Source organism: Lupinus angustifolius, chromosome LG06 (genome assembly GCF_001865875.1).
Source record: "Lupinus angustifolius cultivar Tanjil chromosome LG06, LupAngTanjil_v1.0, whole genome shotgun sequence".
Lineage (NCBI taxonomy): Eukaryota > Viridiplantae > Streptophyta > Magnoliopsida > Fabales > Fabaceae > Lupinus > Lupinus angustifolius.
The window spans coordinates 13,354,208-13,367,582 of record NC_032014.1 but is presented as its reverse complement, the minus strand read 5'-3'; the positions used below and the strand labels follow the sequence as shown (position 1 = coordinate 13,367,582).

Genomic DNA, 13,375 nt, shown 5'->3' with positions numbered 1-13,375 from the left:
GCCACTCTTGTCTTTTAGCCTGTGGCTGGTTTGGTAGCCGTTCTGCAGTCTGTCTGTCGTGTTGGCAGGTGGGTTGGTGAGGTACTGGAGGCATGCTGTCTCAGGTCAACTCTGGTGGTCCCAACACGCGGGACCCACCTCGGCGACTGAGTATGTGTCTCTTCGGTTCGCTGGGTAGGAACAGTTGCCCCCAGTTTGCCAGGATGTTGGGCGAGCATGTTGGGAGACTCTACACGAGCTTCGCTCGACTTGGATGCGGGACCCACCTCGGTGACCAAGCATGTGTCTCTTCGGTTCGCCGGGTAGGAACATTTTCCTTTATTCAAAACACTAAACTCACAAATGGATCATAGGATACAAAACAAATATATATAATTTGTGGGTAGATTGTTGAGACTTGAGACTGAAATTGTTTCCTTATTATAAATGTTTTTTCTCTAATTAAATTCATAAAACATTTAGAAAAATAACGTGAATATAAACAAATCAATACATAGAATGACTTGTGACATAGTTGTAATTACCACCCACCATCACTCTATCACCCTCCCATGTGTTATTATCACACTTGCACCCATTACCACCATGTGTGGACCATAATGCCCTCTCTGATGTTAGTCTTTGTCAACCCGCAACGGTTGCCGCCATCACCCTGTTCTCAATGACCGGCTATAGTTTTTTTCATCATTTAAAAATAGGTCCTATGAAATGAAATTTCTAATGATTTACCAACATGCAATACAAGTAATACAAATTAATGGTAATTAATATACTTACTCTATATAAATTTTTTACATCAATAATACATAAATATTATAATCTTCTATATAAAATATTAATGGTATGTGGTGTGTTTCATGATCTATTATTGCCTTATGTTGGCACTATCATTATAAGCCATGTTACCAATCATTTTATATTTAATCAATCTTGGCTTCCTATGGTATATGTTAACACAAAAGAATAAGAAGTTGAGCAATTCAAGCTCATGAATAGAGCAATTCAAGCTCATTAAAATAAGTATATATGATTATGAATACACTTTGATTGTTACAATGTTGTCTTTTATAGAAGTAACTAAACTCAACAAACCAATTAACTTCGAAAATACTCTTTCAATGATTATCCAAACACATAACATGTATAGCAAGTAGTGCAGACCCTAGCCCTGGTTTTCAACTGTTGGTCACATGATCGTGCATTTTGTCAGCTTGATCGTGTCATACTTCAGGTGTAATCGTGCGAAGTGCATCAGGCACCTTAGCTTTCACTCATGACCGCGCCAAACGTATTAGACACATGTGCATCAGACACCTTGGCTGGCACACTAGGAGCTTGCATCTTGATCGAGTCAGATGCATCAAGCAGATGTATCGTGACCGAGCCATATACATCATTTGTTTTGACTAGTATCTTGTTTTCTAACTTGGTCTTTGTAAAACATGTTCTAAGTCTTAGAAAGAACATATGGGATATTTCAGAGGCCATAACTTAATGCTTCATTTGTCCAATTGACATGCATATTACTATAACAACCTATGTTTTAGATGCACAAGAAATACTTATTGAAACATATGGTAATTTATTGACATCATTTTCATGGTATTTTTTTAAGTCTATTTTAGTTTTTCTCAAATTTCTAACAAGATAAATTTTTGTAATCATAAAGAATGCGCTTAGAACGTATTTGCTCTAGTTAATGGTTATGTTGGTTTTATAGCACACCTCTACACACTCGAGTACTCAACATGCATTCCCATTTTAATGGCTTAATGTAAGAAGTTTCCTGCAGTCTTCAAAAAGAGAAAAATCATGAAATGGCTTCGCCCGGGTTCGAACCGGAGACCTTCAGTGTGTTAGACTGACGTGATAACCAACTACACCACGAAACCTTGATATTAAGTGGGGCCAACTTATAGTATATATTACTATGTCTCAGTACGTGGGCGTCTTTAGTGAAAGGAGTTTGATGTTTCTTCTGACGCAGTAAATAAGTTATTAAATATTTTACGTTAAAAAAAAGAAAGGATTTTGTAGCTTTCAAAAAAAAAAAAATGAACTTGTAGCGTTTGAATTGGGATGATAATAGGAGTGATATTGAGATGTTAATGTGGATAGTGTTTTTCCATTCTCAAACTTACACATTTGTGAGTACTTGTTACAAGTATTTTTACAGGGACTCATATGGGTTTTTTTGGCATTCTTATGTTTGAAAACTATTTTTTTCAAAACTACTTGAAGCAATGTTCAAAATGTAAAAGTAACTTTCAATAATTTGTTTTCCAATTTTATCCTTCAAAATTTTAAAAAGTTACGCTCAATACCTCAAATTTTCGATAGTTCATTTACGGAGGAACATTACTCAATCAATCATATGGTTAATTGATGGTTGAATTTGCATTCTATCTTATTTAGAATATTATTAAACTGAAGTGTTAAATATGTAAACACACAACTTTATTTGTACATATTCTAAATAAGCCAAATTAATTTGATGTGGTTTAAATCGACTTGATTACTAGAATTTAAACCAAAAACATATTTAGACTGATCAATTTTTAAAATTAATTAAATATAATTTAATAACAATTAACTCTTTTTGGATTATTTTAGACTGAATTTTAATTTTATTTTTGGACTAGTCTGGATTTGCACATTTCTAATTTTAATGTTGCAAAAACAAAACTAGTCATTACAAAGGGAACACATATCACAACCATATTTGTTGATATGTCAAAGTGTAATCACTTCAAATTGCTTTTATTTTGCAACAATACAATTATAGTGTCATAGGATTTGTTATATTAAATCATCTTCTAAACTACACTAATAATATTAAAACAAAAATATAAAAAAATAATGAAATATTAATTTTATAATTAACATGACATATTTTTATTGGTATCAAATGTTATTTGAAATATGATTTAAGATAGTAAATCATTCCACGATAGTGATTATAAAAGAAGAAGTTCATTGCAACCATAGTTTGTCATGACATGAATGATGCTTTTTTGCATTTTTGCTATATTCTATCTTAGCACACAAAACAAAATTAAAAAAGTTAAACATGAAGGAATGAAACATAAATTGTAAATTCATGCAGACATCTTTGACCATTGATGAAACTTGATGAAAATCCCAAAGCATGTATACTTAGTTATAAAAAATGATTTAATATATATAATGACAGTGTAAATATTTTTTACACTATCAATAAACCATTTATTATTGATTTATTAATCATCATTGACTGTCAAATAAAAGCAATACAAATTAATAGTGTATGATGTGTTTTGTTAGTGCTCAGATTTTAAACTCATAAAAATATAAAATATACTCCATATTTATTCTAAAACTTTTGATATTTAAGATTATGTATATAATTTAACAAGTCAATTAATAATATAAAAATTAAATTTAACTAAAATAATTATTTAATGCATATTAAAAACTAAATTATAAAATATGAATAAGAATATAATTATAACTAAAAAATAAAGTGTGAATATGTATTAAGTTTCTAAAAATGATTTGCAATAACAGGAACAAATATAATGAATAAGTAAAGTGAAATGTAATATTTGGACTGCCAATCCCAAATCTAGATCTACATTGTTCCTTTGCTAATTTTAAGCAGGCAATGGGAAAAAATCTAAAAGACCCTGTGCTTCCTAAGCATATTCTAAAATAGTAGTTAGTTCCAAAACTTCTGTTAGGGCTTGAGAAACCCTAGTAGAACAATTGTTAAAAAAACTAAAAATTGTTTAAGGAAAATTGAGGAATGAAAATACTTATTATTCTCTAGTATGCATAACTAAATCTTAAAAGAGGCTACTATTAATGAATTAAAGATAAACTAAAAATAAGCTAAAGATAAATTATTTAAATAAAGATAAACTAATTCTAACTAATAAATTAGCACATATAATCTTTAATCTTCAAATGTGGATAGCTTATTTTCTTGGGGTCTGGATGTGGTACTATCAATCATGTTCTTGGGCTCGGACAATCGAACAACTTTCAATGATATTCTATTAGTGTGGTGAACTAGAAATCATGTTGTATTTTACAAGTGTTTTTAGTTACACAAAAAAAACACAGTAACATTTTATCTTTAACATATAATCAAAATTTAAACTCATTTATATCTATACTACTTATAAAGGGAAAACCTAAAATAACCACCCATCATGGTGTAATTTGGGGTTCTCCATATTTTGCCCTTACTATTTTCTAATTTTTACAAAAAATTATATATAACCTAATGTTTCTCTACCTAATATATGCTCATATTATTTGGTTAATTATTTTTTTATTCTTACATTATGACTATCAGTCTTTAATGTAGAACATTACACCAATCAAATAAATTTAACTGTAGATTACAAATATTTAACACAAAATATTATGTTTGACATTTATGACATACAAACTATACATTATAAATGATAGGAAAGTGGGTTGACAGACACGATAGTGGCTGTCAACACGCTAGTATTAATAATATAACTTCAAATGACCAACAATGAGTTGATTTAATGATGTAAAGTTTTACTAGCTCTCGTGAAAACTAAAAATTCAAAAGTTCAATTCATGAGAACAAGAATTGTTGGGATAAACATTCACACACTCCAAAATAGATTAATTCCTTAATCGTATAGTAAATAAATAAGTAGTGTCAACATGTATTATGTGAAAAATTGTCTTCATTTAAAGTTGTATTTTTTTTTGTTCACACTACTTATTAATTTACTATACGATTATGTGAAAAATTGTATATATTTTCACACACTCCATAATTATTTGTTAAGGAATTTAAGGAATTTATTTGTATATATTTTCACACACTCCATAATTATTTATTTACTATACTTATTTTTTTGTTAAGGAATTTAATTAATTTCCTTAACATGTTTGAAGTTAGTTAAAAATACTTATTTGATCTTATTTGTATTAAAGGGAAAAAAACACACACATAAATGCGCGTTATCGAACAAAACAAAAAGGACCAAAACGCACCGTATATAGAGATCTTGATAGACACCAAAACCGCATATCAATTTCCACATCCAAAAGAAAAAAAGAAAATAAAAAGAAAAAAAACATCAATCGTAATTTCATTTCCGTTTTCGGCACTATTCATTTTCATTTCATTTCAATTCAATGTTCGATTCCAGTTACATACTTCGCCAGATACATCGTTATTTCTGAAAACTCTTTTTCTGTAACAATCGAAATCTCACATGTCCTGAGTCGACTCACCGAGTCACGGTTTCAATAAGAAGAAAAAACCTAATGGCGACGACAGGGTCACCGAATCACCGTACCGTTGACGCCGACATCGATCCGACACCGCTCCTCTCCAGTTCCGGCGGTTCCTCCGACGAATCCAACTCCAGCCGCCGCCGGCAAGGGTTACGTCAAGCGGCACGGTTCCTCCGTCAAGCGAGTGGCCAGAGGATGATGCGAGAGCCGTCTATGGTGGTGAGAGAAACGGCGGCGGAGCAATTGGAGGAGCGGCAGAGCGATTGGGCTTATTCGAAGCCGGTGGTGGTCCTCGATATTCTCTGGAATTTCGCGTTCGTCGTTGCTGTTGCTACCGTGTTGGTTTTGAGTGTGATTGAAACTCCGATCATGCCTTTGAGGTTGTGGCTTGTTGGTTATGCTCTGCAATGCGTGGTTCATGTGGTTTGTGTTTGTGTTGAGTTTCGGAGGAGGAGAAGGAACCAGAGGGAAGGGTCCAACAATGCTGCGGCGGTGGTGCAGGACGGTGTTGGAGGAAGTGATTTGAGCTCTGGTTCTATTGAAGGCTCTGGTTCTGGACAATATGGGTTGTTGTCTCAATTGGATGAAGAGGGTACAAGGTGAATTTATGCTCTGCATTAATCATACTCATTGTGATTTTTAACTTTGAAATATTATGGTTCAGTTTTTTCATTTACTTCTTTCAATTTTCAGTTTCTTTAGTGATGCTAATTGCTAAACTTATCTTTAATGGATGAGTGATGCTATACATCACTTGTGAAATTTATTTAACCAGCAAAACAATCTAGTTATAATTAGAGACGTGTTTGTGACAGGAATAGTGAGTAAGTATAGGTTGTTAAGTGGTTGCAGACTGTATCATATGATGCTGACGGAGCATCTCGTTTCTGGTGGTTGCTGCAATTGCACGAGGCTGTGATTGCGGACTGCATTGGCCTGGATTAGCTGACCATGGCCAGCAGTGCCACCATGCAACTTCAACTCTAATTTTAATCCCCACTCGTAAATTATTGGGTTGAAATAAGTTGGTATTTAGGTAATGAAAGTGGTGTATTGATGTAATTGATGGCATGTTGAGTCGACTGTTGATGGTGCCAGAAAGTGTAGGTCCAGACAAGATTTGGGCCAAAAAGCTAGACCAATTACCCCGTGGACCAAATAAGACATAAAAGGAGGTTGTTATGCTCAGTGGGGAATGATGGGGCCAGAAACCATTTTTTATTGACTGATAGTGGAGGGAGGGAATCTGTCTAACAGTTTGGGAATATTTGGGCAGTAGGCTTGGGCCCTAAGCTCTGGGAGCCAAGGGATACTTTTCATTTGTTCTTTGTCTTTCTTAGTGTTATAGCTATCTCATAGAGATATTCCTCATTTCCTCGTAGTATTCTAATCGTCCATTTTCATATTATTAATTAAAGGATTACAAGTAAGCTTCTGTTTCATTATCGAGTGGCATTTTGCAGATAATGAGAATTTTTTTTAGAAGGGCTAACGATAATTTATTAGTTTATGCTCCTGTTAATCATAGTTATGATAACACTAGACTAAGTTGATGCCTGATCCTGGTTTAGGTTGCTACAAGTGATTGAGCCATATAATCTGGAGTAGTGGATATCCATTATGCCATTAAAGTAACCAACATGCTTTCATATATTTCCTATGTTGTAAGGAATCTCCTTTGAACTAAATGGAGTTTAATTATATGTTAATTGGATTAAGAAAAAATAGCTATGTTGGTTGAAAAATGGAGAAGACATTCAATGAGCATTTCAAAGAGCTTGTATAGCAATTTTTGCTTACTCATGGTATGTGCTTCTAGTCATATATTAAGTAAAAAAAATACCTATGCTAGGTGAAAAATTGAGAAAACCTTCAGTCAATCTTTCAAATAGCCCATATAGCAGTTTTAACTTTCTCAATAGTTAGGGGGGGAAATCAGTGAAAAAATATATAAAATGATTTTTTCAAACATCTTGAATTCCTGTTAATTGTGAGCCTCAGTGCAATAACAAGGCTGTTGACTTCTGATCTGGAGGTCACAGGTTCATAAGGTTGTGTATATTTACTTTCCCTGGATCCCAACAAGTGAGAACCTCTTGAATTGGGCTACCTTTCTCTTGAAACCTTCTCAAATCTGAACACGGCTAAAGTATGGCTCAAATTACTTTGAGTGTTCGAGAATGATGCTGGAAATTTAAGTTCAATTGTAGAAAGAGATGGTAAAGATTATCACGTGATAATTGTCTAAATTCTCAATTTGTAGAGATCTTTTTATTCAATTTCTAAAGCGCATGTCTAACTATGTAAGTTTATATACGACAGAGAAGAAACACTTTCTTAATGTAAAGTAGTAGATACAAGATGACATAGGACAAGTGCTGTGTTTTCCCGGTTTAATTTCAAAAGGGTTATATATTGCCTTTAAGATTAATAACTTTTGCCATTTTTAAATATGATTTTCTTCTATTATGAATTAACCTCTTAACTTGAAGTAATGAGAAAATTTCTATTTTTATGCATATAAATAGTGTTGTCAGTTAAAACCATAGTTGTTGAACGTTGATTGTGGCTTGGAGCAACCTACCCCAAAACGTGATCTAGTTATATAGCTGCAGATAGTGGCTGCCATACCATAGAGAGCAGATATGTTAAACATATTTGCATATACATAATTGATACTCCATGTTTATGATTTACAGACACAATTACCATTAATGTGAAGCATAGCGGATAACTATATGTCAGTAATTAAAAAATAAAGGTGGGTTTTGCTAGAGAAGGCTGAAACGTAAACTGGAATATGCAAGGGCCACATGAAACAAGTGCTAGGAACTTGCTAAAACAGAGTGCGGAGAATGCGAAACAGGTGTAGCCAATAGGAACTTGTAGAAATGGAGATGGGCGCTTCTGGGATAAAACCGAAACAAGGGTAGGGATTTGCATTGGTGACGAGTGATGACACAAGGTTTTGAACTTACGTTTGTGAAAATACTAAGCTGCAAACTTTGCATTTGTGAGTGCAGAAGGTTGTGAAAATATCTGTGTGCCATGGTTTGGGCATGGAAGAAGGTCGATCTCTGTGATTGCCAAGGCCTTTATGCAAGGAAGAAGGGTTTTCTCAGTCTGGAAGCCATTCTAAGAGTAAAATTGAGATCTGCGGAGTTTAAGTGAGGGTAAAAAGACTTTTGATACGATAGAGTCGAAATAGAAATTTGATGAGTTAGAGGGCAAATCAGAGCTTTCATGAGTTAAAATGAGGATAAGATTGTAAGAAAAAAAGTGTGGGACACTGAAAAACCCAGCATCAAAGCCGTCACAAGAGGCGATAGTGGTTGTGACAGGCTGCTCCACAAAATTTCGATGCGGCGCCATGTGATACGACATGATGGCGCGATAACGGCACTATCATGTGCGTGATAACCCTGGTTGAAGCAGTATATGTCCAATTTATGTTAGCTTGTGTTATTATATTTATTAAGGACGGAGCAATTATGATTGTAAATTTACTATCAATCTTTGACTAATTCATGAGTATTCTGCCCCCTGCCCCACTGCATGCTACACATTTTTATGTTTGTCCTTTTCTAAGCAGTATGGCGAAGCATTTGGAATCAGCCAACACAATGTTTTCATTTATTTGGTGGGTCATTGGATTCTATTGGGTTTCAGCCGGTGGCCAAGGTTTGGCTCAAGATTCTCCTCTGCTTTACTGGTTTGATCTCTCTCTCTCTCTCATGCAACTTGTGCATATATATATAATCATATATATATAAATCACTATATACTCTATTTGTAATGTATTTTCCTTGTGGCTAATCTACCGTTATTTTAGTTAAATACTTTTGACAAAAATGCACTTGCTTTGCAGGTTATGCATAGTCTTCCTGGGTTTTGATGTTTTCTTTGTCGTTTTCTGTATTGCACTGGCCTGCATCATTGGCATTGCCGTATGCTGTTGCCTTCCATGCATCATTGCACTTCTGTATGCAGTTGCAGACCAGGCAAGTCATGGTTATTATAGGTTCTTGTTTGGGTTGGTATATGGACATATGAATCTAGAGTCTCTAAGAAGTCTTTGTTTCTCTAGTTTGGTTCAGTTAGCATCATTTGCCGAGCCTTAAATAAAATCAGTGAAGTTTATGCCTCCAAGTGTTATAATTTTATGAGTTTATTGAGATCCTTGCACCCTCATGTGTCCTAAAAGCTGTCTTACCAACATCCTCATCTCTCATCCTTATTTGATGATACCCTGACTTCAAGTCTAGCTTGGAAAAGATCCTGGAACCCCCCAATTCATCTAGCAACTCCTCAACTAGGGGAATAGAGAATTTGTTAGGGATAGTAACCTTATTTAAGGCCCTATAATCAACACAGAATCTCCACATCCTTCTTTTTCACTAAGATGATGGGATTGGAATAAAGGCTAATGTTGGGTCTAATTACTCCAGCATCAAGCATTTCAACAACTAACCTTTCAACCTCAGCTTTTTGGTAATGAGGACATTTGTAGGGCCTAAGGTGAGGTATATCAGCTCCTTCCTTCAAATGAATTGCATGGTCCTGCCTCCTAGTAGGGGGTAACCCTTGGGGATCTTGGAAGACTACTTGAAACCCCTGCAACACCTTACTAACTTCTGTAGGAATTTCGATATCAGGTTTCTGATTCAGTGGCTCACACTATATCAACAATCCTTTTCCTTCTTCTAACAAAACCTGCATGAAGGCCCCCAAAGGTAATTCTTCCTTTGCTAAAGCAGGATCACCCACCACTGTAATTACTGACCCCCCTTGTTTAACCTTTAACCTCATCTTGCCAAAATCAGTCCTTACCTCTCCTAAACTGGATAACCATTCTAGTCCCAACCCCCTTCAACCCAAACAGATAGAAATCTTGTACTATTTCTAACTGTTGCATGGAAATTTTGAGTTGAGAGCACTTACCTTTACACCTGATGTGGTATCCATCTCCCACTTCCACCATATAGGCCTTTGTCTCATCAACCTTCAACTGTAAGTGATTCACCAATTCTGTTGATATGAAATTGTGAGAAGCTCCCCAATCCAACATGATCACCACTGGATGCAACCCCATAGTACCCTTTATTTTCCATGATTTAGTAGAAGTCAGCCCCTTCATAGAATACAAGGAAAGTTGTAGGGAATTAAGGCTCTCTAGGTCTTCTTCTCCACTTTCTCCAACATCCTCCCCCTCTGCTAAGATCAACATTCTCAACTGCTTATTCTTGTACACATGGTCCCTGGTGAAAAGCTCATCACACCTAAAACATAGCCCCTTCTCCCTTTTTTCTTTCATTTCAGCACTTGTGAGTCTCCTGAAATCCCCCTTTCCCCTAACACTCTCTGCTTCTTGTGTGGTTTTGTGAAATACCCCTCCACTACCCACAGATGAGCCCTCCCTCCTAGTACTATTTGTTGATGAAGGGTCTTCTAATGTCACTGTCTTGCTATAAGGCCCCCCTCTAAATGATCCTGTACTTTTAGTATAGTTGGGATTAGGTCTCTTGCTTATCACCATGTTCTTTTGCTCAATGAGTATAGCCTTCTGAATTATCTCATGCAGAGTGGTCAACTCATACAACCTCACTTCCACCTTTATCTCCTCCTTGAGTCCATTGAGGAAGACTCCTCTTACAAACTCTTGGTTAACCTCCCTTAAAGCCCCCGCATACTTCTCAAACTCCTTAACATAAGCTTCAACACTGATTTGTTGCTTCAAAGATAGTAGTAATTCAAAAGGATTCTTCACCATAGAAGGTTGGAACATCCTGACCACTACTATTTTGAAGCTTTCCCATGTAGGAGAGGGGTTACATCCCTCCCACCATTGAAACCAGCTCAAGGCTCTGCCTTCCAGGGCCACCATTGTGGCTTGCACATTTTCCTCTTCTGTAATGGCCCTGAGGTTGAAGTACCTCTCCAACTTTTCTGAACCCAACCGAAGGCATCCTCTCCATGGAAGATTGGAATCTCCATCTTATGCCATCTATCAAAACCTTGATGACTCCTTTTGCTTTCCATCTCTTCACCATTTTCACTAACTTCTTCCATCGAGTTATCCCCCTCTGCAATCCCTAGCTTCGCAGCAATGGTAGAAAGCAATTCCTCTATTTTCTTCATTCGAGCCTCATTCAATTCTAACCTAAGGCGAATTTCTTCCCTTTCTTATCGCAAATCGTCGCATTCATGAGATCCACTTTCACCTCCTTAGCCATGCTTCTAGTTGACACCATAAATCGAATTCAGCAGCAATAGCGATGGTGGTTCCACTCCTCAGGCCCCAAGAAAGGTGCTCTGATACCAGTGTTAAATACTGGTATCCAAGAATAAGAGAAATTGAGACAAATTAGAATGAATATTGCTCCTAACCCAGAATCAAAGTGATTTCTGTTAGGGTTCTAAGAATTTTATTGAAGGTAGAAAGAATTACAATGTAGAAGAAGATAAGAACACTATAGGATTCCACAACCCCACACTCTCATTTCCCCAAATCAGAATAATAGTTTTCCTAACTAACTAACTACCAAAGGTAGCTTTCTATTTATAGGCCTAACCGAATTAACTAACTAAGGATAAAAGGGGAAGTTTGTTTGCTATTTACTTACCCAAACCTTCCTTTTCCCTCTTTTATATACATTTCGAATTATAGGCCCTCCCTTACTCCTATCATTGACGTTTTTTTTTTACATTCTTGGATCTATAAGAAGGATTAACTTTTGCCGTATCATGTGTTTTTATACAACCTGATTGTCAATGTATCACTAATTATTGATACGATATATCCATTGTGTTTGCTACATGTTGGTTTGTGACTATCCTAAATGATGCGTGTTTCTTAAATTTGAGCTGAAGTTTTAGACTGGACATGATGATATTGTCTTGCAGCTTAAGAATATTATGTGATATTTTTTTTTGGAATATGTATATAATATTGGTAAATGGAATAATATTAGTTACTCCTTTTCTAGCCTTCGTTCCCATCTTTCTCTCCTTTTTTGTGGGTCTAAAATGCAGGATGGGGCATCAAAAGAAGACATTGAGCAGTTATCAAAATTCAAATTCCGAAGAATTGAAAATGGTGAGAAACTTGCTGGTAATACCGAAGGATCTGCTGGAGGAATAATGACTGAATGTGTGGTTGATTCACCTATTGAACATGTTCTTTCTGATGAAGATGCGGTATGTTTTACTTTTTTGTTATATGCTGGCATAAACTTTTCTTCTTTATCCTGGTTGTGTTGCTAGATTTCAATATATTCGAAGGGAACTCCATGTAATGTTTCAAGCACAGGCTTCATTATAATCTTAAGTGTGGAATCAAGTTTTGAGCACATCCTCACACTAGAGGATGCAATATCTATATATGTTTTGTAATATGTGCTTGGCCATCCATCCCCTTTTCTGTTTTCGTCTCCCTTCATAGTGGTGGCTAGGCTATCACTCTTTGCATCGGCGGAATTTGAAATAATGATTCAAGCATATATGAGATAATTTTGATGTGATAATACACCCTCTGTTCCTGTTATTCTGCTAATGTAATGTTTTTGGGTGGTAAACTATAGGAATGTTGCATCTGTCTTTCAGCATATGATGATGGGATTGAACTAAGACAACTTCCTTGTGGTCACCATTTTCACTGTACCTGCGTGGACAAATGGCTCTATATTAATGCTACTTGCCCCCTCTGCAAATATAACATATTAAAAAGTACCAGCCATGGTCACGAGGAAGTGTAGAAGATGCCAGAAAAAATTCATAACAGCCTTTTGGTGAATTTGATTATGTTTGGTTCACATGATATGGTTCAAGTATAAGAAAAAGCATGTTAATAATACTTTAATACAGGTCATTACAGTTGTTGTTGCCTCTTCTATGTGTCTGTTTATGTTTGTAGACGTAGTTGTTTTGATTATGGTGTCCTCTAACTGGTTCTGTATATTAGCTTTGTTCATTGTATACAATAATTATCTTGAGTCAATTTTATTGTAGATTTTTTATTTCTATATTTATTGTCTGAGAGGTATACTGTCAGTCCCCAAGAAAGGCTTTATTATGTGTCTCAGTCTCTGAAAACCGTTTGGGCAATGTT

The 13,375-nt window shown here is 35.4% G+C and overlaps 1 protein-coding gene and 1 non-coding gene across 2 annotated transcripts; one reads left to right on the top strand and one right to left on the bottom strand.

The window, feature by feature from the left end:
* TRNAV-AAC lies at nt 1,819-1,892 on the bottom strand. The gene has a single exon. It is a non-coding gene; the product is annotated as a tRNA-Val (tRNA).
* LOC109349972 (E3 ubiquitin-protein ligase At1g12760-like) lies at nt 5,127-13,273 on the top strand. The gene is made up of 5 exons (XM_019591058.1): nt 5,127-5,867; nt 8,861-8,980; nt 9,137-9,269; nt 12,301-12,465; nt 12,849-13,273. Exons 1-5 carry the CDS (start codon nt 5,299-5,301, stop codon nt 13,020-13,022), a joined length of 1,161 nt encoding a protein of 386 aa, XP_019446603.1. The 5' UTR covers nt 5,127-5,298; the 3' UTR covers nt 13,023-13,273.

Coding starts and splice junctions, on each gene's coding strand:
- LOC109349972 (XM_019591058.1), top strand. CDS start 5,299: ATGGCGACGACAGGGTCACCGAATCACCGTACCGTTGACGCCGACATC. Junction 5,868..8,860: donor TTGGATGAAGAGGGTACAAG/GTGAATTTATGC, acceptor TTTTCTAAGCAG/TATGGCGAAGCATTTGGAAT. Junction 9,270..12,300: donor TGTATGCAGTTGCAGACCAG/GCAAGTCATGGT, acceptor TCTAAAATGCAG/GATGGGGCATCAAAAGAAGA.